The sequence below is a fragment of the Tamandua tetradactyla genome, chromosome 11 (assembly GCF_023851605.1).
Source record: "Tamandua tetradactyla isolate mTamTet1 chromosome 11, mTamTet1.pri, whole genome shotgun sequence".
In the NCBI taxonomy this organism is placed as follows: domain Eukaryota; kingdom Metazoa; phylum Chordata; class Mammalia; order Pilosa; family Myrmecophagidae; genus Tamandua; species Tamandua tetradactyla.
Genome location: NC_135337.1, coordinates 55,512,447 through 55,539,482, shown reverse-complemented (window position 1 = coordinate 55,539,482; position 27,036 = coordinate 55,512,447). Strand labels below are relative to the sequence as shown.

Below are 27,036 nucleotides of genomic sequence, written 5' to 3'. Positions count from 1 at the left end.
TCCTTGGTGTCGGTCAGCACCGCCTACGGGATAAAGGGTCGGGGGCGGTCAGGGCAAGGCTGCAGTAGGAGGAGGTGGTGTTTTCTGTTTACAGTTTACTCAATTTCAACATCCTTCTCCACGTCGACGGCGAACGTCCGCCAAACGTCACCCAGACATCCAAGTGGCTCACAGGAGTCAACATGACCGCTTCCCGGGCCCGGGACTCAGGAATTGAACCCGCAGAAACCAACACCACGTGGATCCACAGATTCCAGTTTTACTCCTTAATCTGCACAGGGAAGGGCGGTAGCTGCGACGCTACGGGCAACGCCTCCATTGCCAGCCAATGAGGAGCGGGGGCCGCGTCGGGGCCTCCGCTCATTGGCCCGCGGTGGCTCCGCCCCTCGGTGATCGCTGCATTCCACGTTGGTTAATAAACTCTGTCGCCTTGCACTGGGAGCCCCTTTGTGCACAAAGTGTGCGAGCTGCCGCCGTGCCTTTCACTCCCCTTAGTCGTTCCATCCCTGACGCCTCGCTTTCCAAGTTTTATCTTCTTCGTTTATTTCCCTCTCTCCTTCCTTCTCAGCTCGACAATGCAGAAAAAAGACACGTCCTTATCTGGTTTCCTGCCTAGCTTCCAACATTTCGCCACGCAGGCTATCCACGTGGGTCAGGAGCCCGAGCAGTGGACCTCCCAGGCTGTGGTGCCTCCCATCTCTCTGTCTACCACGTTCAAACAGGGGGCTCCCGATAAGCACTCGGTAAGTTGGGTCCGGGCGGTGCAGGGCGGGGCAGGGAAAGAGTGATGGCTTAATAAATTAGGAAGACACGCGAGTGATTTATAAAATGGCTTATAAATTAAGAAGGCATCCGAAAGGGCGTTTTTCTCCGCCTGTAAATCCCCTTTGCAGTAAAATGTTGCATTGGATCGTATTTTTTTCTGTAAGCAGACTGGAAGGAACAGTTTATCCAATTTGTCTAATTGATTTGAACTGAATTTCATGTTATTTTGACAAATTTGGAATTCAAAACTGCGAGTCATACCTTCTTTGCAGAAAGGATAGAGTTATAGTAAGGATCGGGATTAAAAAAAAATCTTAGGGGTCTGATAACAGTTGGAATCGAGATCACTCCCAGTAGCTGGATTCAGTTAGTAATGGTGATTGTGATTGTGTGCTTGCCATGTGCCAGATATATATTATATAATGCTTATTGCATTTATCATCACATATGATCCTAATAATAACCCAAGTCAGAACTAAACTCTCATTTTTTCTGATGAGAAAGCTGAGGTTTCGAGACGTTAAGTAACTAAGTCCACATGACTTTTAAGTGGAGGAGATGGAATTCAGACCCTGCTATGGAATCGCCATTTTTCACTACTAATCTACACTGTGCTATACTTCAATAATGCCAGCAATAATTTAAGCCATTGCATCATTTAAGCCCTGTGGTTTAATGATTAAGAGAACAGGTCATGTAATCATAGGATGTATATTTGAATTCTCATCCCACCTCTTCAGATCTTGGTGACCTCGAGCAAATTATTTAACTTATCCAAGGTTCAGGTTGATCCTGTGCAAATGGGGATAATAATAGTATGTACCACATAAATTGAGATGTATGTAAAGCTGCATGGTACATAGTGTTCAGTGATGGTACAATATTTCACAGTGTTCACATTTACACTATTTCCATTTTATCCTTACAATCTGGCTACAGGCAATACCAGTATGATACACTTTTTATAGAAAAGGAAACTGGCCCCTATTCACACAAATGACTTGTATAAAGCCTATGAGAGAACCCCTCTGTTAATTACATAGCTTTTTTTTCCCTTTGATGACTTGGTGGATCATGGAGATTTTAAAGGTTTCTGAGATTTAAAAGAAATTTCTGAAATAAACGTTGTAGGTCCCAAACCTTGGTTATACTTCAAAACCTCTTTAATTAGTTAAATAAATCCTGAAAAATTCTGACTTAGCCCTTTGTTTTGTAAAGTACAGTTCTAAGGTATTTCAAAGGTGGTTTAGGATACTCCTAGATACCATATTTTGGAATCAAAGTATGACACACAACCTCTCCTGCCAAGCATGAAGCTTGTTTCTGGTGTGAGATTGAGGGACTAGGTGGTAGTCCAACTTTGAAAGTAAGTACAAAAGTTAATCATTCAGGTATGGCATTAATAATTAAATGGTTTCACAGGGTTAATGAAATCTTTAAGACTGTCCTTAATCCTTTATCAGTTAAGGGAATTTGAAGACTGAATAGGAAGCATCTAATTCTCCAATCCCATTTGGAAAGCCATTGAATGAGCCAGAGATTTGCCACCTGGCCTTCAGATATGCCTATCCTCACCCCCACCCCCACCCCCACTCCTGTAAACAAAGTTAAATATTTGCAGTGAATATTTATGGAAACATGGGGTGCCTCTCTGTGTCAGTAGCCACATGATTCCAAACAGTTTTTTTCCTGTCTGGTGGGTACAGCTGCAGGTCATGGCAAGGAGGTGATGGCATGGAGTGATGAGGATATCCTGGAACCCTATATAATCTGTCTGCTCAGTTTGCCAAAAACAAGGAAACAAATCAAGCAGGAAAACTTTTTTTTAAAAAAAAAAATATTAATCCTTGGGAGCTCCTGAATCAGAAGCAAATGTGTAGAGAGCTGTTCTCTTTTGTTATGTGTTATAGAGGCAGAGCGAGAAAATTACGGCACTTTTACTCAATGTTGGAATCCTCCACATCAATGTTTTATATGGAGCTGCCCTGCCAAGAATTGCTCCATATATTTTGAGTCACTTTTATAGAGCTATGTTCTGAACTTTGACATTTGTGGGATCACAATTCAAAGCTTCCTATTTTAACCTAAACAAAACCTTGCATTATTCATTTCTTAGAAATGAAAAATAGGTTGTAATTAGGTTTACTCTGTTGATTCCTGTGATACCTTTTTTTCTTAAATCCCCAGATTCATGGGTAAAGGTGATTCTAATGTAATAAAAATACAAATAGTGAATAGTAATAATAAAAACTGCCATTTATCTAATGTTTACCAAGTGCCTGACACAATGCAGAATACTTACATGTTATTTTATCCTTGCAACAGTTTTGTGAAGTAGTGGTTAGTCCCACTTTTCAGATGTTGGACGTTGGTTATGAAGTAACTTGCCTGTTGGCATTTATTTGGGGTGAGTAGCAGGTACAGAATTGGAAGTCCGTTTGGCTGATTCCAGAGCCTCTCCACACCACTACAGTTCCCACTTCGCCATGCCTCTGACTCGTCGCAAGATATAGCATGTGTAAATAATAGAAAATCATTATGATAATATGAACCCTAGTATAAGACTCTAATATTAAAATGACATCTCCTAGGATGAACTATAACTTCTTTTCTTTAGGGTTTTGTATATAGCCGTTCTGGAAATCCCACCAGGAATTGCTTGGAAAAAGCAGTGGCAGCACTAGATGGGGCTAAGTACAGTAAGTAATTTATATTACAGAGTTTTAAAGTCTAGAATCCATTCTTAAATATGTAAAGAAAACCACAAAGGCACAGACTATAGAGTTGGGAGGAAATAGAGACTAGTTAATTAAAGAAATTATTTTGCTAAGATGATGAATTATTTGCTCAAGCTTCCACAGCTGGTATAATATGCATATGTGTAATTATCAGGTAAAATTAAATATCAGTAGAGGCCAATTGGCAGCATTTAGCAGTTAGTAGAAGCTGTCTGTATAAATAGATCAAAATGACTATGTTTAATTACACTCTCTGAGAATATCAACTTTCTTACACTCTTGTTCATTCGTACTGATAATCTGTACCTGAGAGTAGTACCAAGAAACATTTGTAATAGGCAGGTGCCCTTGAAAATGTATTCTCAAAGATCAGAGATTATCTCCTTGAATATTATTTTTTTTTATAAGGAAGGGAGTAGATTGCTTTTAAGTCATCTTTTTTATATATACTGCTGAATAAGGACAGGGAAAAGAATAGAAAATGAGAGTCTTGTGTATCCATCAACAGTAAATAAATTTATCAGCCATATGTCAGGTCTGACTTTGAATTTTGTTAAAATATTTGCTGAATTGCATATCCATATAATTAGTGAATGAATTATATCTTGGCCCATTCCCTAAGTTCAAAATTTCTTTAGAATTTTATTTTTTTACTGTAATTGAATTGATGTTATATCTTTTATCTCAGATTTTTATAAATGTTAACATGAAATATTTCAGAAATGTTATAACCAAGGCAGAATTGATGTCATACAAAAGTGTCTAACCACACTATATATTTTTTACTTTAATAATATTTCATTTTTGAAATACAATGGGAGCATTTGTAATGATATTAGTGAGATCATGTCTGGTAACTGAGCAGGGATAACTGTCTTTATCAGCAGAGACAAGGAGATAAAGTAGTGCAAGTAAGTACTGTAGATATTTTTTACTGAATGGGTCTGACCTGATGGCTTACTCTAACTTATTTTCTATTTTAGGTTTGGCTTTTTCTTCTGGTTTAGCAGCTACTATGACTATTACTCATCTCTTAAAGGCAGGAGACCAAATTATTTGTATGGATGATGTATATGGAGGTAGGTGACCCCTCTCGTTCATTTTGTGTCAGCTGGTATTTTAAAAGATAATAAATGAGTCCTGAATTATATTAACAATGTCACCAGTATCATTGATTGCTTATGATCTTTTGAAGTTGTTGGCTCAAACTTGGCAATGCAGGAATAGTTAGGGACTATGCTTTAGAACTACTTATAAGAAAAACTCCTTAATAATTTTATTTAAGCTGCTAGAATGTGGTGGTAAGACTTCATAAAAACTTTAATACACATTCTGTTCTAGAGAGGATAGTTTTAGGGAGACAGTGTGGTAGTGTTTTTACCTGCAATGAAGATGAACTATAACTCGCTCACTCCTCACAGAGCTTAACCCTACCCTCTTCTATTTTTTTTTTCTTTTGGTTTCAGGGAACATCTGTTGAAAGTTATGGGTCCTTTCCTCAACCAAAATGTACTTAAGACTCTACACTTGACATTTAGCACTTAATTTCAGAGGTCTCACAGTTTAACACCTTGAAAGCCATCCATGGATCTAAATTTAAGAACTCCCATTCTAAAGAGTTTAAATATCAGTTACCTAAAGTGGTGAGTGAAGAAGTAAAGAAGACAGGCTTGCCCTTAAGCAAGATTGATTTTTTGCATTCAAAACAAAAATTTTCATAAATGTTCATATATATTCCAATTTCTCCCAAATAAGTAAATGTGTCTTGTAGAATATTATCATTTTATAATGCCACTTTTAGAATATTGTCATTTTATCTGTCTCCTATCTGAACAAAAGATTAAGTCGGTATGTTCTTTGGAGGAAGGAGCCATTTTATCCCACTCAGAAATTTGCTTGGTGCTTTGTATTTTGTCTTAGGTCTTTATAATAGTTGACTGAATCAAAATTATGGGTGTTTTTAACCTTTAGTTACTTACAATAATGCATTCTAAAACCCCATGATAGAAGGTGGGAGTGAAAGGGTAGTTCAGTGGTAGAATTCTCACCTGCCATGCTGGAGACTGGGTTCAATTCCCGGCCCCTGCATTTCCCAAAAAACACAAAAACTCAACAAATTGTGCTGCAATAAAGGGAAAAATAATGAAGTGTGACCCTGCCTTACAGCATACAAAACAAAAACAAAAACAAAAACCACCTCATGACAAAAATAGATAAAAAAAAATCCTGAAAATTGCTGTTGATTTTTAATAGTTCTTTGCATTATTTTCAATCTCATATTACCTAAGGTCAGTCTACATGACATCAAAATTTCAGGATATCTTTTTTTTTTTTTTACCTTTTTTTAATGTATAGTATAACATATGTACAAGCAAAGAAATGAAAAAGCCATGGTTTTCAAAGCACTCTTCAACAAGTAGTTACAGGACAGATCCTAGAGTTTGTCATGGACTACCATACGATCCTCTCACATTTTTCCTTCCAGCTGCTCCATACAATAGGAGCTAGAGAGCTTAAATATTTTTTTATCATCACAATCGACTTTTTTTCCCTTCTTTTTTGTGGAAAATAATGCTGGCTATCAGTTTTTCATATATTTCCTTTATCGTATTGAGGTAGTTACCTTTGATTAGACAAATTCCCTTGCAAAGCCATCTGTCCCTGGGTTTTTCTTTGTAGGAAGGTTTTTGATGACTGATTGAAACTCTTTACTTGTGACTGATTTGTTGAAAGCTTCTATTTCTTCCTGAGTCAGTGTAGCTTGTTTGTGTGTCACCAGGAATTTGTCTATTTCATCTAAGTTGTCTAGTTTGTTGGTGCATAGTTGTTCATAGTATCCTGTCATGATTTATTTCATTTCTTCAGGGTCTGTGGTAATGCACACCTTCTCATTTCTGATTTTGTTTATTTGCATCTCTCTTTTTTTCTTTGTCAGTCTTGCTAATGGCGCATCAATTTTATTGATTTTCTCAAAGAACCAACTTTTAGTTTTATTCATTCTTTCTGTTGTTCTTTTGTTCTCCATTTGTTTATCTCTGCTTTAATCTTTGTTATTGTTTCTCTTTCTCTGTTAGCCTGGGGTTTGTTTGCTGTTCTTTTTCACGTTCCTCCAGGTATGCTGTTAAATCCTCGATTTTTGCTCTTTCTTGTTTTTAATATAGGCATTTAGGGCAATAAATTTCCCTCTCAGCACAGCCTTTGCCACATCCCATAAGTTCTGATAAGTTGTATTCTCATTTTCCTTCATCTCCAGATAGCGCCTGATTTCTTGAGCAATTCGTTCTTTGACCCACTGGTTGTTTAAGAGTGTGTTATTTAATCTCCATATATTTGTGAATGTTCTCCTTCTTCGGTAGTTAGTGAGATCCAGTTTCATCCCCTTGTGATCAGAGAAAATACTTGGAATAATTTGAATGTTTTTTAATTTATAAAGGCCTGTTTTGTGCCCCAGCATATGATCTATCTAGGAGAATGTTCCATGAGCACTAGATAAGAATGTATATACTTGTGCTTTGGGATGCAAAGACCTATATATGTCTATTAGGTCTAATTCATTTATCAAGTTATTTAACTTCTCTATTTACTTGTGGATCTTTTGTCTGGTTGTTCTATCTATAGAGGAGAGTGGTGTATTGAAGTCTCCTACTATTATTGTTGAAATATCTATTGCTCCCTTCAGTTTTGCCAATGTCTGTTTCATGTACTTTGGAGTTCCTTGATTGGGAGCATAAACATTTATGATTGCTATATCTTCTTGGTGAATTGGCCCTTTAATTAATATATAATGTCCTTCTTTGTCTCTTATGATGTCTTTACATTTAAAGTCTATTTCGTCCCATATTAGTATAGCTATTCCTGCTTTCTTTTAGTTACAACTTGCATGGAAAATCTTTTTCCATCCTTTCACTTTCCATCTCTTTGTATCTTTGTGTCTAAGATGAGTCTCTTGTAAGCAGCATATAGCTGGACTTTGTTTCTTAATCCATTCTGCCAATCTGTATCTTTTAATTGGTAAGTTTAGTCTGTTAACATTCAAAATTATTACTGAAAAAGTGTTTCTTGATTCCATCATCTTATCTTTTTTTTATTTTATTTGTCAGATCTATATATTCTTTTTCCTAATTCTCTTTGTATTGTTTAAATTACCCTTAGCGGTACTTTTCAATTCTGTGCCCTCCTCCAGACCTCCCTATCCTGTCTTTTTTTTTTTTTCAGCTGGCAAAACTCCTTTTAGTATATCTTGTAGGGCCGGTCTCTTGTTGACAGATTCTTTCAGGACTTCTTTGTCTGTGAAAACTTTAATCTACCCCAGTTTTTGAAGGACAGTTTGGCTGGGCACAGAATTCTTGGCTGGAAGTCTTTCTCTTTCAGGATCTTGAATATATCATACCACTACCTTCTCGCCTCCAGGATGCTAGTTGAGTAATCTGAACTCAGTCTTATTTAGTTTCCCTTGTTTAGTAGATTGCTTTTCTTCTTGCTGCTTTCAGGATTTTCTGCTTCTCTTCAATATTTGACAGATGTATGTGCCTTGGGGAAGGCCTGTTTGAGTTTATTCTGTTTGGAGTTCCTTAGGCTTTGACTTGTATATTTATGTCCTTTATGAGGGTTGGGAAATTTTCCCCCATTATACCCTCAACTACTCTTCCCAGCCCTTTACTTCTCTCTTCTTCTGGGACACCAATGATTCTTATGTTTGAGCCCTTTGTTTTGTCTACCATTTCCCTGAGTTCCAATTCAATTTTTTCTATCTTTGCCATTTGTTGTTTTGAGTCTTTTGTAGTCAGTTATTCTGTCCTTTATGTCACTTAATCTTTCTTCTGTCCCATCAAATCTGGTGTGGTGTGCCTCTAGTATGTTTTTTATTTTGCCAACAGAATCTGTAATCTCTGTGATATCTGCTATTTTTCTATTTATTCTTTCAAATTCCTCTTTATGCTGTTCTACAGTCTTCTTGATCTCCTTTATGTCATTTGCCATTCCACTTATTTTATTAAGTAGAGTTGTATGGATATCTTTGATTAGTTGTTAAGGGTAGGGTGCTCAAGGAATACGGCCTGGTTTCCTTCCTAGTCCCATGCTCCCATCCATGCACTCCTGTGGGCTCCGCAGCTTGGTGCCTCTGCGCCAGGCTCCAGCTTTCTGCCTCTCAGTTCCTCGGCCTCTGCAATCAGGGCTGCCCCATGTGGTGCAGAAGGCTCTCCCAGGTCAGTTGCACTCCCGATTCGCCGCCTCAGTCGCCCTCCTGTCCCTTCTCTCTCCAGGATATCTTTTATCATATTTTCCTTTTGTTTTTTTAAATTGACTGTCAGTGATGGCAGTGTTCTTTTAAAAATGTTTATGTAAAAATCAAATCCACAACAGTTGATAAAACAAGTTATTCTAAGCTGAATGGTTTATGTTCTTTCACTATAAAAATCTAGTAGTTTGATTTATGTTATCTAATCTTATCTATAAAACTTTCAGAAACCATGTAACAAAAATACGGAGAAAATACTAAGCAATTCTTTTAAATTACCTAACTATAGTCAGATTGAAAATTTATCTCGGACATTTCATACATATTGGTGTCTTTATTTTAGATTTGGGTACTAGGAAGAAATTGTTAACAAATATATTAATGTTTTGGGGAATATGTCACTTAATCTTTTAGTAGAGATTGCATGTTTTGAGAAACACTTCCAGTTCCATGTCACCTGGTATGAATAGCAAGTGACTTTTGAACTTTTAGTTTAAGATTCAAGCTTTGTAATCCTTACTATATAAAATAGCCAAACTACTTAACCAAACTAGAATTGCCTTTACTTGTATTTTTATTGGTGAATGACAGTTCCTTATATTTTTAAAATGTCAATAACTGTAAGGAAGAAACATTTAATAATAGAATATTTTTCTCTCTTTTGTTTGATTCTCTTCTGCCTCAGGTACCAATAGGTACTTCAGGCAGGTGGCAAGCAAATTTGGATTGAAGGTTTCATTTGTTGACTGTTCCAAAATCAAATTGCTAGAGGCAGCAATTACACCAGAAACTAAGGTACTTAGTTAATTTTTAGGTTTGTCTATTTTCCCTGTGATGTTTTGTTTTCATCATTCCTGTTTACTGAAAGGATATCATTTAAATCTGGTGCGTTTTATTAGAAGCTGCTGAAAATCATTAATATTTAAATAAACATGACGCCTCCTGCGTATTATAGCATGATGGTTAAGAACTTGAGTCCTTGTGGAATTCAAATCTTAATGTTGCTGCTGTCATAGAATTCTGGTAAATAATTTGGTAAAGAATTTAACCAAAAATTCATTTCTTCATCCACAAAATGGGAGATAATTGTACCTGCTTTATAGAGGGATGGATGTGAGAATTAAATGAGGTAATACACATAAAATGCTTAGTAAAAAAAAATGCTTAGTACAGAACCTGATACATTGGCAATTGTTAAGAAAAATTGTTGGCAAGAACATGTAACTCTTAACTGCCTTACTTAGATGGTATTATTAACCAGAAGGCATTACAGAGGTGAGATTACAGAAAAGAAAGCCTTCCAAGCTCCCAGACCCCAAGAATAATGGCTTCAAAAACTTCTAAGGAATTTTTCAGCAAAATAAGAGTCAGAAGTAGAGAATGGACACAAACAATCTTTAGCCTCTGTCTTGGGAAGTCTGTATGACACCAAAAGGTATTTTGTGCCTTTGTGAAGGGCATATGTGCTATTCTTTCTTGGGACCTCATTTAAATTCTGAATGAGTAAAAGAGGTGCCAGTGTCTTTTATTAGTCAGCCTTTTCCAACTTTTTTGCGAATGATTAAAAGTTTTGAATTATACTCAAGATTATGCTGCAGTGGGTGCTAAGAATGAGAATTGTTTTCGTGCACAAAGGCTTTGAGTAATTAAGGTTTGTTTTCCAAGGAACTTGTTTATCTTGCTTGGGAGAAAAGGCACATATTAGAATGCTGGTCTGAGTCTTTCCAAGGGAGGAAAGCAAATTTTGAGTACATCAAGTCTTGTCAATAGAACTTTATGTAGTTGTTCTTTACTGTCTTGAATTAACCCATTCTCCCCCGTCCCCCAGGATATCTGGCCTGTCATTTGAAGTAGAACTTTTGAAAATCTGCATGAAGCCTTCTTTGTTTTTATGTGTTTGTTTATAATCTGTGGGAATAATAAGTTTTCACCCAAAAATAACTCTTATAGAATCTCTAAGTAATTCAAGATTCCGGTAGAATCAACATTATTTTAAATACTTTTCCTATCTACAGTAAAACTCTAGAATAGGAACAGAATATTAAACTGCATGTCTTGTCCACTTAGATAATAGAAAAAAACATCATCGGTCTTAGATTTTGGGGATATGCAGATAAATGATATTGTCTTCTTAAGTGAGCAGTACCTAGTTTTTCGGTTGTGTGTCACTTCTTTCTGCCACTCAAAAACCACTGCCCTTCCTCGAGTCCTAGGTACATATTTTATAGTTTCTAGTACCTTTGACATTATTTAAATTCATATTCAGGATATTTTTGACAAAGTAGGGATAGTTCTTTTTAATTTAGCACTTTTCTACTTAACATATACATTATCTCATTTGATCCTTACAACAATATTATCAGCCTATTTTACAATGAAGGATTTCTGGATAGAAAGAATAAATTGCTTAGATATGGTCTCGTAGAAATTTGTGTGGAGTGGGAGACTAGGATTCAGTTTGAACCTTAGTAATTTTGAACCTTAGTTGAATTTAGTAATCTGTGCTCTTCCAATACTGTAATGTAGCCTACTAGATTGTTACAGTATATATTTGTGAAGCATATTTTTACAAACTATTGTTATTTGCTGAATTCTTTCAGCTTGTTTGGATTGAAACGCCCACAAACCCTGTTTTGAAGATGATTGACATTGAAGCCTGTGCACATACTGTACGTAAACATGGAGACATTATTTTGGTTGTGGATAACACTTTTATGTCAGCATATTTCCAGGTAAGGGAAAAAAGGTTTTGTTTGTTTGTTTGTTTTTGGCATGTTTACTAGACCACACAGATACCTGAAATTAGGAAAGGAAGAGTTTGTTTACATCAAAACTATCATATATCTCATGAAACCTAATCATGATTATTGTGATTAGGCAAAGAGCAAAAAGTTAAAGTTGGAACTTTTTTACCATTCCTTGATATCTTTTTTGGGGGGGGGGAGGGGCATGGGCAGGGACTGGGAATCAAACCCAGGTCTCTGGCATGTCAGGCGAGAACTCTGCCACTGTGCCACTATTGCCTGTCCCCATTGCTTGATATCTTTCCAACCATATCTTAAGATCGTATATACGACTTTGTGTTTTTTAAATGTGGCTTAATTAAAGCTTTTGGGTTTTTCTTAGGATGTAAAAGTCATGGCCTCCTCATGCTATTTTATCTGCCAGTCCATTACATGTAATAGAGGCTCAAATGTTTATGTGTGGGTTAAAAGTCAGTCATGTCTTATAGTCATACACACACACTTACGCTTATGTGTATTTTTTACTTGACTAACCTTTCCCCAGTAAAAGGAAAATAAAAGTTATACTCAATGACATCTCGGTATATGTCACAGATGTTATTTCTCCATCTCTCTTCCTTTTTTCTGGTTTTTCTTCCCTTAGCACCCCATAGTCTATACCCAGCTCCCTGCATCTTTATGTAATTTGTAGTAGAAACTTTTACTTGTGTGTTTTACATTGTAACTCTAAGTATTTACAGTGCTCCCTTTAAACTATGGCTTTTCCTAACTACCCCTCTACATGTACTACACCCTCCTCTTACAATCTCCATTCCATCCCTTTTCTGTCCTACTTTTTTTCTAGGTTCTCCCTCCTTTCTGTTTTTCACCTTTTGGTAGGCTGTCTTAGGATTCCAATATAATTAACCTGTCATCTGCCCTTTTCCCACATATTCTCTCATCCTAATGACCAAACTTTTCTTTTCCTTGGTTTCGGTTACCTTTTCCCTGCTCTTTTCTTTCTACCTTTCCCTTGAATTCATTCTTATTATACTCTTGTAGTTCATCTTTATTGTCCAGACTTTCTGACACTCCAGTTCATCTTCTTCAGCTTTTCAGTTAGCAATTATTTACAAGCTCAGTTGTTTGCATTTTCTCCCTTTTGTTCTGGGTCCTCAAATTTGGCTCAGGCTGCTACTTCATGAAACTGGAAGACTCTCTGGGTAGTTTGGGTAAACCTGTTCTTCATCTTCCTCTGTATTACTCAGAAGGCTTTTTCATTTTCCTTTCTGGAAACGCAATTCTTGGCTACACTGCAATCACATAGCTTCCTGAGCCATCTACCTTTGGCTCACAGTATATCTTTGACTGTTTCTTAGATCAATTAAGCAGTATGCTTCTAGCTGAAAATCTTTATCATTTATTTGTCCCAGGTGATTTTTAGTCTTGGGTTCTTTATCTCAATTCCTTAACCCATATGCTACTTTACCAGCTATTACAGCACAGGATCTCTTTCACTGAATCACTGTAAGTCATATATTTCCAAAGAGAATACATGAAATTTTTACCCAGGACCTGCCCAGGTTACTCATCAGGCCTGGCCCTCTTTTTCCTGTAACAGGTATGATAATAGGTCCAGTTTTTCTACCTTTCTGAAGACCATAAGGAAAATGATTTCCTTTTGCTGAGAATGGGAATCCATTTCATTTCCACTGGAATTCAGTCAATTGAATTAATGAGAATCACACCATCCCTTTGTGGTCAATTGTTTACCATGTATTGGTTCCACAAAACAAGATCTTTTGAAAAAGTCCTCTCACTGCCTTAACTTCATGGAAACTAAATGGGTTCTCTTTCTGCCCTGACTTTTATCTTCTGGACCTTCTGTAAGTCTCACAAAAGGCAAAATGGACATCCCAGCATAAACCTCTGGAAGCAGGCACTCTGGGTCTGAATCCTGGCTCAACTAGCTGCCACATCTGTCAGTGGTGGGCACAGAGACAGCCACCTCAGGAGGATCAGCAAGGAGGGGCAAGTGATGTAGCAAACTGGTCTCAGAATATCATGCATTTCAGCACTTAAGGGGTTGTTGTTGTATCTGCTGCACTGAAGCAGATAAGCTTTCCACTTCATTAATATGCTTCCTTGCGCACTGCCAAAGTGAAGCTTGATGGCACTGTCACGTGTCTACCCCAATATGCAGATGGCTGTTCTTAATTTCACAGGGTATTTCTGAGTTAGTCTTTCAACTTGCAGTAAGTCAGCACCCAGTTGTTTTTCTAAAAGGCTATATCTTAGGTCAGGCCAAAAGCTGATGGGAACTTGCTTTGCCTGTTTCCCACAAACCTCGCCCAAAGCCAATATTGGTACAAAAGCAAAGCTGCTGGGTGCCTGGGTGGTTCAGTGGTAGAATGTGCATGTTCCATGCTGGAGACCTAAGTTCAATTGCCAAACCATTCACCACCACCACCACCACCACCACCCCAAAAAAGCAGAAAGTGGTCTCCTGGGAAATATCCTATTCCTGAGGATAGTTTTTCCTTAATCAAACATACCCAGGTTTTAACATTTGGGCTGAATGAAGAATGAAAGTTTTCTAATACCCCAACAATCCCAACAGCACCATTAGTTTTGGCAATAGAGGAAAACATCATACCTTATCATTTACTACAAAAGGAATAAGTTTTGTCTTTCCCAACTATACAATGCCCAAGAATTTGACAGGGCAGCCAAGGCATTGCAGTTACCCATCCTAGCTGTTAAAGATGAAATAGCAATGGGCCCAAGGCTTCTTTTAGTTCTGGAAAAGAGTTAGCAGTTAATAGAGTTACACTTTTCCACTAAGCCAAATTCCTTGCTGTGAGCCTGGTAGGAGATGGTCAGACCATGCAAATAGTTTCATAGGAGCATGATGAAAACCCCTTGTTCTTCCCAGGTGAGGGTGAAAACAGGTTGACTAGTGAATGCTGAAAAATTGAACGCTAATTCCTTGCAGTAAAGAGGCAACTTTGGAAGCACAGCATACAAAGGTGGCATCATTCCACCTTTGCATTCTGAATTTCTTTTTATTCCTTTTCCTCATCAGATAAAGAATCAGAGGAAGTCAGGATATGCCTCTTGTGCCCCTTAGGCAGTCTATGCCCTCCTACTCTAGCATACTGGCAAGCCAATATTTCTAAACTCTTATCTACATGGTGTAGCCTCTCATTCAATACAGTCTTCAAATCTATTAATTCCTCTGTCTTTCTGAGACATACAACAGTGGCCAATTGACTGCAGCACAGTAAAAGAAGTGGGTGATCCCTCCCCATGTCAAGGGAGCAAACCACTCCATGATTGCCCCCGCGGACCTGCAGATTTCTTTGTCTTCCTCAAGACAGTCTTCTGTAGCTGGCCATACCACACACAATAATGACCAACTGAATGCAGGGCAGTGAAGCAAGTGGGCGACCCCTCCCCACAGTGAGGAAGCAGGCCACCCCAGGATTACCCCTATGGAGTCTCCTTTCCCCAGACTAATGCTCTCTGTAGCTAGTGGTTCTTTGATCTCCTGGCTGGCTCACCAAATGTTCCAGCCCAGCACAACCCCAAGGCCATGAGACAGAAGATTAGACATAAGCTTTAACTAGGACTTATGTAAAGGAGAAGAATTCTTCCCAATTGTACTCTACCCAAAACCAGGAGAGAGAAAGTTGTGCCAAGAGACAGTGGGGATGCTTATAAGGTTCAGCAGACTCTTGCAAGATGTGGTTAAAATGGATTTTCACAAGGTCCAGCAGGGTCCCATGAAAGTTGGTTACCAGCAATGATTAGGGAAGGGGAGTCTTACATTCTTTGATGTTTAAGGTCTGTCTCAGTTATGAAGGCAGCTGCATGACTTGCTCTCAAAATGGGGAGTGACCAGGGCCTGGGTCTTGGGTCCTTACAACCCAATTTTATTTTAACAAAAGATAGATGGAAAGATGTCAATGATATGTTGTTTAGTGAATAATTGGATTATAAGCGTAACTATCAGTGTATGCAAAGTTTAAGACTAAACCAAAGGGTTAATAGGCAGGAAAATTGAGGGGGGTGAACAATCCAAATGAATTTCTTTAAGGGACTTTCCACTTGGCAAAATTTATATGATAAAAGTAATAAGAGTCAAGTTCATGGCAAATTGAGAGTGAATAATGACAACATATATTTCTCGGTTTTAATGATAATAAATCTACCAAGCACTTCAATTTTATAATTAGTTGACATAGACCTGCGAAAATTTATGTCAACTATTTTATGTGCTTAATAGGTCATAAAATGCCAACACCTCTGCCATAAGTGATAAATTTAGGGATCAGTCATCAACTGCTCTAAAGAACAGGTTCAGCAGACTTGTTGAACTGATATACCTGCTCTTGCCATAAAACTCATGCCTTCTGACTGAATACTGGGCCCAATACTCCATATTTTTATTCGGTGGGGGAGAGGTTAGTAGAAGATAATATCAGGGATCCCGGAAAATTTTACAGTGTATGTATTTTTGAAAAGTTAATATAGATTGCAATGGGGATGGAATTTGCAATAGCAAATAGGTGAGCAACAAAGCATATTTTCAAATGGTTTCCTGTTTTAAGTATAATATTTTATATCTTTCAGCGGCCTTTGTCTCTGGGAGCTGATATTTGCATGTATTCAGCAACAAAATATATGAATGGTAATATTTGCGCAGTCTATACTTTGCTCTTTTCCATGGCTAGATGAATATAGCATAGGGTTTGACATTTTGATCCCTTTTACTATTATTCAGATTTTTTTCTGTGACTTTTTGGAAAGCAAAATAGGGGATTTAATTTATAATGGAGGAATTGTTCTCATGATTTATTGGAAGAGGATTGAATTTTATAGAAAAGGTTATGTTTTATCCTGAGGACAGCTTAAAAAGAAACCTTTCCTTCCTTGTTTTTAATTTCCTTTTTTTTTAGAGAAGTTGTTAGTTCACAAAAAAATTATACATAAAATTCAGAGTTCCCATATATTATGCTTTATGCCTTAGTGTGGTACATTTGTTACAATTCATGAAAAAATATTTTTATAATTGTGCAATTAACTGTAGTCCATCATTTACAGTAGGGTTCACAGTAGTTACAGTCCTATGTTGCTTTTCTTTGAATTTTATTCTAGTAATACATATGCAACCTCTCAACTATGTTCATATATTATAATTCACTGCTGTTAATTACGTTCAGAATGTGCTACCATCACCACCAGAAACATTTAATTTTTTTTTTTTTTTTTTTTTTTTTTTTTTTTAAAGGAAAGACAGAGAGAAGGAAGGAAGGATAGAAGGAAGGAAGGAAGGAAGAAAGGGAAACATCTTTAAACATTTTCTGGTTTTATTGTATTCTGTTTCTCCGTTTTTGTTACATGGGCTGGGGCCGGGAATCGAACCGAGGTCCTCCGGCATAGCAGGCAAGCACTTTGCCCGCTGAGCCACCGCGGCCCGCCCAAATTTTTATCTTATTTTTATTTTATTCTTCTCTGTATAGCTTTTGCTAGTGTCAAACAGAATTAAGTTTATTTAACCGTATTTTTTTCGGGCCTTTTCCCTGAGAGTTTTTTTCAAATGTAAGTCACATTTTTGAAATTATAAAATGAAATACAAAGAAAATTATTTTTAACTCAGAGGTTTTTGTTTTCTTTCAGGTCACAGTGATGTTGTAATGGGTTTAGTGTCTGTTAATTCTGAGGACCTCCATAACAAGCTTCGCTTTTTACAAAATTGTAAGTATTGAAAACTCTGTATTACCCCTTATAGTTACAGAGTAACTAGCATTTGATTTTTCATTTCTGCTTAATGTTGTAAAGTTAGATTATCCTCATATTTCTGAAGAAATGAAAACTAGAGAGAAATATTCAGACTTTTAGAGATTTTTAGAGGAAATAGATAAAATTTGGGTTATAAAAATATTACAGTTGCAGCACATTTTTATAGAGGGCTTTTGACATGATACAAAGCATTTTGCTATTTTCAAATCCATGTTAATATTATTCAGAATATGATAAAACCCAAAAGAATTTGTAGGGTTTTTTTTTAAGCATTTGAAATGACGGCATTCATATGCTTTACCTTTTATGTCTGATTTTAAATAATACTTAAAGTAAGTGCATAACATTTTTTAATCGACGTCGAAGCACCATTCCCAGTTTTTATTGTTTAGTTTATCTCAAATATGGATAAGGTTTATTTGAGGTGGAAATTTGATTTAACCATTGCAATTTGGCAGATAAGATGCAAACATAATTAGGAATGGAATGCTCTTCTAGGAAATAGATTTTAAAGTAATGAAAAGGAACTCTGATGACGGAAACCAGACCTTACTGCTTAATATATGTCTTTTCCTTTATAAAAAATGTAGGAATGAGGTTATGTGTGCCTCAAGGCCTAAGAAATCATAGGCTACTTCAGACAAAGGCTAAATAGAATGTGGGTAGAACATTTAGCAATAATAGGAGCTGAGCTGCTGTTTTCTCTTTATGATAGAATACTTTTTCAAAGAAATGCAGGGAAACACGCACAGTCTGTTATTTCATTAAAATAATAGTAGTCACTCTGAAATGACTATTGATGGTTGTATTTGAAAAGTTCACATTATTGTGTTTGTATTTAACTTTCAGTATATCCATTCCCCCTCCCATTTTAAATCACATTTCTCTAATTGTGTTTTACTCTTTATTCTCATTCTTCTGATTTGATAGATCAATTTTCCCCCTTAAAATTCAAACATTGGGCTTTATAGCTACCATCTTAAAGTTGCAATGAAAAAGAGGGATCAGAGATTTTTGTGGGTCCCTCTCCCTGGCAAAATTAACCATGGCTATGTTCATTTTGTAGCTATTGGAGCAGTTCCATCTCCTCTTGACTGTTACCTCTGCAATCGAGGTTTGAAAACTCTACAGGTCCGAATGGATAAGCATTTTGAAAATGGAATGGCAGTTGCTAAGTTTCTAGAATCTAATCCCTGGGTAGCAAAGGTTATTTATCCTGGTATGTTCATCTTATTTGTAAATAGATATCCCTTGCACCAGGTTGTTTTTTTTTTAAATATTTGTATTGAGAAATGTTCACACACATACAGTCCATACATGGTATACAATCAACGGTTCACAGTATCATCACATAGTTGTATATTCATCACTTGCGCCGGTATTTTAAGGATTGTTCTAAGCATCCTGTTTATGGAACATTTATTTGTAGATTGGGTGCTTTCATATAACTTTATGTCATTCATTTATGGTTGGACATTGCTGTGTGTTGGGTACTGTGGTGGGTCTGGTGATAACAAGATAGACATGATCTCTGGCCTTATATTGCCAGAGTATCTAGTGGGATACTCAGATATTAGGAAATTTCTTACGCAGTAGGTATTCCTCTCATGATGGCCTTTAGCTTGAAGACTTTTGTATACCTAGTCCAAGATTGCAACATGTACTTTCTAGGTGATCTGCTTAAATCTTGTCAGTCTGCTCTTTTGCACTAGCTCTACCTTTTATCTGATAGAGGTTTGTCCCAAGTTGAAAATTAATACTTACCCACTAAAATTCTCCTGAAGATCTCTCATTTCCTTTACCTTCCCCAGCATCTAGACATGCTTATGTGCAAAGAATTAGCAAGCTTGCATGTTAAATTTTGAGTTTATTCTGCCAGTTTTTAAACTATGATAATTTGAGTATCTAAGTAGATAGCTGTTCGGAATTTTGAGTTATCCAGCCATTTAGACTTGGTTTTACAGGAGAATTAGACTATTCCCTGGCCTCAAAGAATGTACATAAACCAAGGCCAAAATACAAATGAGTGTTCTAGCTTAAAGGTACAGCATGTGCAAGAGTCCTGAGAAGAAACAGTGCCATCAGTGTAAAGAAAGTCTATGTGGCGAAAGATATGGAGAGGGATTGAAAAGATTGGTCAAAACAAAGCCAGAGAGATAGCAGTGTTTGCAGTTTTCATAAGCAGACAGTGAGGTTTTTTTTCTGAAATTATGTTTGACTCCAAAATAACACTTTTATTATACCTTCTGATTATAGGACTGCCCTCTCATCCACAGCATGAGTTGGCGAAACGTCAGTGCACAGGTTGTCCAGGGATGATCACCTTTTATATTAAGGGCACTCTTCAGCATGCTGAGACTTTCCTCAAGAACCTAAAGGTAAACTTTCAAAATTTGTTTTAAAATTATAGTGGTATGATTTCTAAGAGCCGTTCATTATCTCTCACTTCTAACGCTACCCAGATTCATTTTTGTGTGCATGCAGGTTGCACCTATAAACTTCTTTCTTTATCCTGAAATGCATTCAGTTAGAGAATGACAAGGCACATCAATGGCGCAGAAGAAGATATCTGAATAGGTTCATTTGCTGGACTCTCCACAGGCTGCAGTCAGTTAGAGAGAGACAGCATAGAATGCATTAATTTTCAAATTTATTTAGAAGTAAATCCTTGTTTCAAATGAGGCTTGTGCAACCTCAAAGTATTTTGCAGCTAGTTGTATTGTACAAATGTAGCCTAGGAGTGGATTTCAAAACCCTGTGCCTCCCAGTCTGTATTTGCCTGGGGTGGGGGGGAAGAGAGGACTTTTTCTCATTTGCACAAAGGCAGGAGGCTCTCAGGAGTCTGGGTGACTCCATACATGGGTTTGGGCTCCTTGCCATAGTCTGAGTTTAGATACTACAGGTCTAGTGAATAGAATGCTACCAGGTCAGTTGAAGCCTTCTGAATGTCTCAAATTTGTCCACTTCTAAAATCAGAAAGATAGTACTATACATCTAATTTAAAGCAGTTGTGAGAAATATAAATTTTGTAATTTTTTAAACATTTGTAAAATTCTTTAACACTGTAACACTACAACACTAAATAGAAAAACTTTTCTATTCCTACTCCCCTAAGGAGTTAAATGGATGTATTACTTTTATAAGTGATGCATATTAACAAAAAAATATCTATAGCTTTGTAGACAGATTTTTTATTTAAAGAATAAATAAATTGGAGCTGGATCTCAAACTTAATATACTGGACTTTTAGAGCTCATGTTAAGTATTCTTAAGAATAGGGCCAAAGTAGGAAGGTATAGGAAATTTGCACTGATCAAGTTTTAATGTTTTAAAAGTTTGTACATAATATGTCTAATTGGTGAAATTTTTGTTATGAATGTTAATCTCATTGTTTCTCTGAGTTTATTGCCTAATTTTCAGTTTATTCATAATTACTGCTATTCTCTATTTCCTATTCCAGGAATTTTATTAAAAACATTTATTTTTAGATTTAAGTATTTTTATTTTACTGGAAGATCTAAATTGTTTTTCTTGCCTTAGATATTTACTCTGGCTGAGAGCTTGGGAGGATATGAAAGTCTTGCTGAGCTTCCGTAAGTATATTTCTGTTTTTCTCGGTATTTTAACTTTGATGTCAGTGTTAATGATTGTTTAGAGAAGGAACATGATGAAATCAAGGCTAATTCAAGATATATGAACAGCATGGAACTAACCAGAATGGCCTCTAGCCCAATCAGAATGGAGACCCTGACAAAATCTAATGGTGGACCAGTGAGCCGTGTTCTTATAAGTTTACTACCATTCCTGTTCCATCTGAAGGAGAGCCCAGCGGTAATCGTATTCTAGGATCTCTGACTTCTGTCCCATGGCCACATGTTCTACTCCACTTCTACCCTGGAAGGGAGATTGGAGACTTTGTACTAAAAAAGTTGATTTCAAGGCTCCCTGAGAAATAGAGAATGAGTTTCTGATAAAACACTTCCATGCCTTTGAGTGTCAGAGGAGGGTCTTACTAGACACTCAGATACACTTATTTTCTGTTTTCTGTGGGATAAATCTTTAATGACTCCATGCTCTCTACCAGATAATTCTAAAATCTAACTTAGCATTCTAGGCCCCTCACTATCTGACCTAATCAATTTATCTAATCTTGTCAAAGCATCAGAGGATATTAGGACAGAAAGAGGCCTAATGCCATGCAGTCCAATACATTATTTTATAGACAAGGACACAGAGATCCAGAAAGCTTGGCTAATTTACTGAAATGTCACACAGGAATATGTTAGCAATTTCATTCTTGAAGCTTTATGTCAAAAGCAGTGAGAGGAGGTTAAAAATAAAAATTAAAAAAATAAAAAAACCCCAGATCTGGATTTAAGACCTGCTTCTACCACTTGTTTAACATTTGAGTCTCAAGGTTTTTTCATCCATAAAATGGAATTAATAATAAAAATAATGATTAGTATTTGTTAACTACCTGCCAAGAATTCCTGAGCTATATTTTGCCTTTATTGTATATTATCCTGAACTTCTTTATAATTATTGCAGCAGTAAATCAACACCATTACCTAATAATTTTCAGCAGTACTAAATGTACATGGTTTATTTTTGTGTTTAATTTTCCCAAACGTTTATGGAATAAGTATAATTTAGAAGCATTGTGCTGAGGAATATTAGGGGTTACCAAAATTTAGGCACATTTTCTGCTCTTTTACAGTATTTTACAGTTCAGGATGAATCAGGCTATTTCACAAAGATTAAAAAAAAAGATTCAAAGTTATTCAAATAACACATACAGCTTTTGTCAACTTTTCAGAAGATGCCTGCTAGGAAATCTGGATGCACAAGAGGGCACACTCAGCATACGAAACTGTTTCTTTTTCATAGCAATAAAATGCATATTACTTTAAGCTTCTCTTCTTAAAAAGACACCTATCGATTTAATTAGGGATTTGGCTTAAAGTTGCTCAGCCCTCACACATTCTAGCTAAGACTATGATCCCAATGCCAGTGGACGAATGGATTTAGGTCAGACTTTGTCTATGTTTTCCAACTCTGCTGTAACCAGTGTAGCATTGCAATAAGGAAGAGAGGAAGTGGAGCCTGTGTACTGAGTTCGTTTCCCAGCTAAACAACATGTATTAACTCTGGGACCTTATAAAAAGTTGCTTCTCTTTTCTTAACCTCACTTTCCTCATTGGTAAAATGTAGATAATACTGTGCTGAAGTCTTAGGCTTGTTGTGAAAACACGAGGAAAACAAAAATCAATGATCTAATGCCTTAAGTCATAATAAGTACCCAATAAATGTTAACCATTATTATGAAATTATTATTTTTTATTAGGCATCTACTACATTCCAGGTACTCGTAAATGCTTTATATAGATTTCTTTGAATAATGCTTGTGTCAAACTTTTGAGATAGGTGTTGTTACTCAATTTTTAGCCATTTAAAAAACATGAATTCATGCACAAAAATCACCTAGTAGAGTTTCTGCTTCATGGTAAGCATACCATATATAACAACTATAATTATGTCAGATAAAGACGTAGACTCAGCGAGAACAGCTAATTTACAAGGTCTCATAGCTAGTATGTGGAGGGGTTGGGATTCATACTCTGAAACCTTGGTTCTTTCTATGAAGGAATTATAGTTTGATCAGGGCAGAACACTGTAAGGAAAAGGTTGTGTAAAAATTCCATTAGATTCAACAACTGGTGCTGCAATCATGGGATACACACATGGAAAAAGAATGAAATGTGACCCCCACCATACAGCATACAAAAAAAACAAACTTCATTAGAGTGATAGAAGAAGGTATCCGTTTACATTGACCAAAAACTGGAGATTTTCTTTCCATGGTCCGAAGTGAGATGGGAGAAAGCCCTTTAGGCACAGTTTCTGTTGGTGGTGTGGAGGGAAAGGATGATGCTGGTGACAGTGTCTGCATGAGGATTCACTAAGACTACCAGGCTCTCCTCCATGGGACCTCAGCCTACAGAGATTTCTCCCTCCTCCAAGCTTTAGCAGCCCTTATCATCCATACTTGTTTGACATTTGCTGTCTTTGTGAGTCATCGTCTTTAGCTCCTGCTTCGTCATCTAGGATAAAGAGAGCGTCTCATTCTTTCCCAGATTCTTACCATAGTGCCTGACACATGTGGTGTCTACACATGTTGATGATGATGAGTTGCTAGAAAGTTTGGGAAATCTTTCAGTGTACTCTATATCGTGGGTCATACACTGGGATTCCTGATACTTGGTAGCCACAGCGAACAATCCTGGGTGATCTTTCGCTGATCTGCCTCAGGAGACTCGGTTCTGGATTGATCTGTTGATCCAGAGGGAATTGATTCTAGCAGGTTCCTGATCTGAGAAGCCTCATGTAAGACAGAATTTCAGGTAACTGTGTAGCATGTTAGTTAGTCATAGCGGCATATGACTTCTGGCCAAGGCCTCATTCAGGCAGATCTTATAATCCACACCCTGGAGGTGGGGCTTTTCTCGCTTGCATGGGGGTACTTGACTGGCACCTTCAATGTCTGGATTGAATATAATTTACCTGTGGATAAAAGAACCTGGTATTCACTTATGATTAGAAGGAATAATTTGCATCATTCCTCATTTTCTGCCCATGAAAACTTATGGGGGAACAAAGAATTTGTTTTCTGGAGTAGAAAAAGATGAAGCTAATTACAGTTTATGAACTATAAGTATACCTCCGCTAACACAGTATTGTAATCAACCGTATGCTTATCCTTTCTTCCAGGGCAATCATGACGCATGCATCAGTGCCTAAGGATGACAGAGACGCCCTTGGAATTAGTGACACACTGATTCGACTCTCTGTGGGCTTAGAGGATGCAAAAGACCTCGTGGAAGACCTAGATCAAGCTTTGAAGGCAGCGGTAAGTTTTTATTATTTTGGTTTGTTTTTTTTTTTTAGTCTTGGAGGTGGGGGTAACTGCAGTCATAACGAGTGGCCTCACTATGAAAACCAAAGGTTTTTTCCTTCCCATAATAGACAGGGTTTATCAGTGAGCACAGAACTCGGGTGGTTGAGGTAGAGATTTATGAGGATGGTAATATAGAGAGAGGGCTTCTGGGAGGAGGTGAGGTTTTTGTCTGCAGGTTTGATAACATAATTTTCTTGTGCACGGTTGATACAGCACCCTCCGAGTACAAGTGACAACTAGCATCCCAGGACTGCTATCAGAATTTGCTTCCTGAAAAGGTCAAATCTTCCGAATAATTGAATGAACCATTAATGAAATTTTGCAGAATTTTCAAGTGAAAATTTTAAGGCACTTCATTACCTTTCACATCTGTAACCTTCCAGGGATCATTACTGTTAAAAACAGTTTTCTGTCTCTCGTATTGTAATCGACAGGTCAATTCAGTTATTTTTTCTGATTTTGCTACACATCTGCCTCTGACGGACGTGAGATCTGTGCTGCTTTTTGGGACTGTGTTCTCTTTTTCACAGCTTAAGATTTATTCTGATCATGTTTACAGTATGATGCGAATAAATTTTTTTACATTTCCTGAAGAATTTAAATTATTAAATGAATGTTCTTAAGTCAAGTGTAATTTTTGCATATTGCTGTAAATGCATTGGAAGCAGTATTTACATGTTATTACCATGAGCCAAAAATCAAATACCTTAAGAAACTCTACTGTGAAATTCTACTGATTTAAAGCTATACTTCTTATATTTTTAAAAATAAATTGATTATCAAAAAATAAATAAATAAAAATAAATTGATTATCAAATGTATCCCATTGTGGTATTCCTATATTATGTGACATTAATGTGTTACTCCTGAGCCCTTTTAAATCCCAGTAACTGCTCCTAGGGCTTTTATCCTCTTATGGTAATTTTTATAACTTCAGTTGAATGGCTGTAATGCTCAAAACTTAGTTTTTTAGGATTAGCTATAAATTCTATTCATTTCATGTTAAAGACCATATTTCATATAGAGAAATACTATTTTTAATATTTTTATCTGAAACAGTAAATATGTTTCAAGCAAAAAAAAGGATGCGTTTAGAAATAGAATTTTTTATATTTAAGTGTGTGGTCAGCAAGTTGCTATCAATAAGCCATAAGTCATATAATTAGATTTTTAATATTGAAATTAATATTGCACACCAAAGCCACTTGATACTATCAAATAGTAATATAGCATTGTTATTTTATTCAGATAGATGACATTTAAGAGAAGACCTTATTGTGAGGATGATAAAATATAGCAAGCTTACTTCTTTTCCGTGTGACTCATTTTGCTCATGTATTTGTATCTGAGGGTTTATTCATAACTGACTTCCAGCTTCTCTCAATTATAATGACAAAAGCCATGAGACTTGGATCAGCCTACGTAGTTTTCTACTCAATGTCCTTGTGATACATTTTCTTTTCATTATTTCTTAGTGAATTCTATTATAGGTAAGGTAGATAAAATGGTCAATTATTTTGGAATTGTATACCAAAGACCATTGGCTCTCAGTTGTTAGGGGTAAATAAAGCAGCAATGAAAGCTTGAATATTTAGAAAAAATTGGCATCTTTTTTTAATAAAAATATATTATTTTTAATTAGTAAAGTTGTAGGTTTATAGAAAAGCCATGTAAAAAAATATAGCATTCCAATATACCCCCTCCCCCCTAGAATGATACCTTTGTTACAATTGATGAAAGAATATTAAAATAGGTATTAACTGTAGTCCATAGCTTACATTAGGTGTATTTTCCCCATATACTGCCCTATTATTAACACCTTGTACTAGTGCCATACATTTCTTATAATTTATGAAAGAACATTCTTATACTATTGACCCTAGTCCATCTTCCACAACAGGGTTAATACAGTCCCATGTTTTATCTTCTAACATTCTTTCTAGTAATAGACAGGACACAAAACTTCCCCTTTCAATCACACTCACATATGTAATAAATCACTGTTAATTACATTCACAGTAGTGTGCTACCATCACCACCATCCATTTCCAAACCTTTACAATCAACCTAAATAGAAATTCTGTGCAAATTGGGCATCAGCTCCCCATTCTCTACCCTCAGCCTATCTCCTAGCAACCTATATTCTAGATTCTAACTCTATGGGTTTGCTTATAACAATTAATTAATATTAGGGAAATCATATAATATTTGTCTTTTGGTGTCTGGCATACTTCACTCAACATGATATGTTCAAGATTCATCCATGTTGTTGCATCATCAGGACTTCATTCCTTTTTTACAGTTGAATCATATTCCATCATATGTAGATACTACATTTTGTTCATCTGTTCATCAGTTGATGGACATTTGGGTGGCTTCCATCTTTCGGCAATAGTGAATATTGCCACTATGCACATCAGTGTGCAAATATCTGTCCCTTCTTTCAATTCTTTTGGGTATATAGTAGCAGGATTGCTGGGTCATATTATAATTCTGTACTTAACTTCCCTAAGAATTGCCAAACTGTCTTCCACAGTGGCTGCACCATTTTACATTCCTACCAGCAATGAATGAATATTCCTAGTTTTCTACATCCTCTCCAACATTTGTAATTTTCTGTTTTTTTTTTCCTAAATCATAGCCATTCTAGTAAGCTGAAATGATATCTCATTGTTGTTTGTTTGCATTTCCCTAATAGCTAGATGTTGAGCATCTTTTCATGTGATTTTTAGCCGTTTGTATATCCTCTTAGACAAATGTTCATACAAGTTTTTTGCCCATTTTTAAATTAGGTTGCTTGTCTTTTTATTG

At 36.5% G+C, this 27,036-nt stretch overlaps 1 protein-coding gene across 1 annotated transcript; it reads left to right on the top strand.

Annotated features, from left to right (window-relative positions):
* Window positions 1–421: 421 nt before the first annotated feature.
* CTH (cystathionine gamma-lyase) lies at window positions 422–25,046 on the top strand. Its single transcript, XM_077120629.1, has 12 exons — window positions 422–743; window positions 3,383–3,464; window positions 4,487–4,582; window positions 9,428–9,537; window positions 11,343–11,474; window positions 16,101–16,158; window positions 17,148–17,225; window positions 18,337–18,489; window positions 19,527–19,648; window positions 20,811–20,863; window positions 24,039–24,177; window positions 24,439–25,046. The coding sequence occupies exons 1-12, from the start codon at window positions 576–578 to the stop codon at window positions 24,463–24,465; spliced, it is 1,218 nt and encodes a 405-aa protein (XP_076976744.1). The 5' UTR covers window positions 422–575; the 3' UTR covers window positions 24,466–25,046.
* Window positions 25,047–27,036: the final 1,990 nt, after the last annotated feature.

What these genes read in the sequence shown, in the direction of transcription:
- CTH (XM_077120629.1), top strand. Translation starts at nt 576, where the DNA reads ATGCAGAAAAAAGACACGTCCTTATCTGGTTTCCTGCCTAGCTTCCAA. An exon ending in CAATTACACCAGAAACTAAG is followed by an intron (nt 9,538 to 11,342) that starts GTACTTAGTTAA and finishes GAATTCTTTCAG; the next exon opens with CTTGTTTGGATTGAAACGCC. An exon ending in GCTTCGCTTTTTACAAAATT is followed by an intron (nt 17,226 to 18,336) that starts GTAAGTATTGAA and finishes TTCATTTTGTAG; the next exon opens with CTATTGGAGCAGTTCCATCT.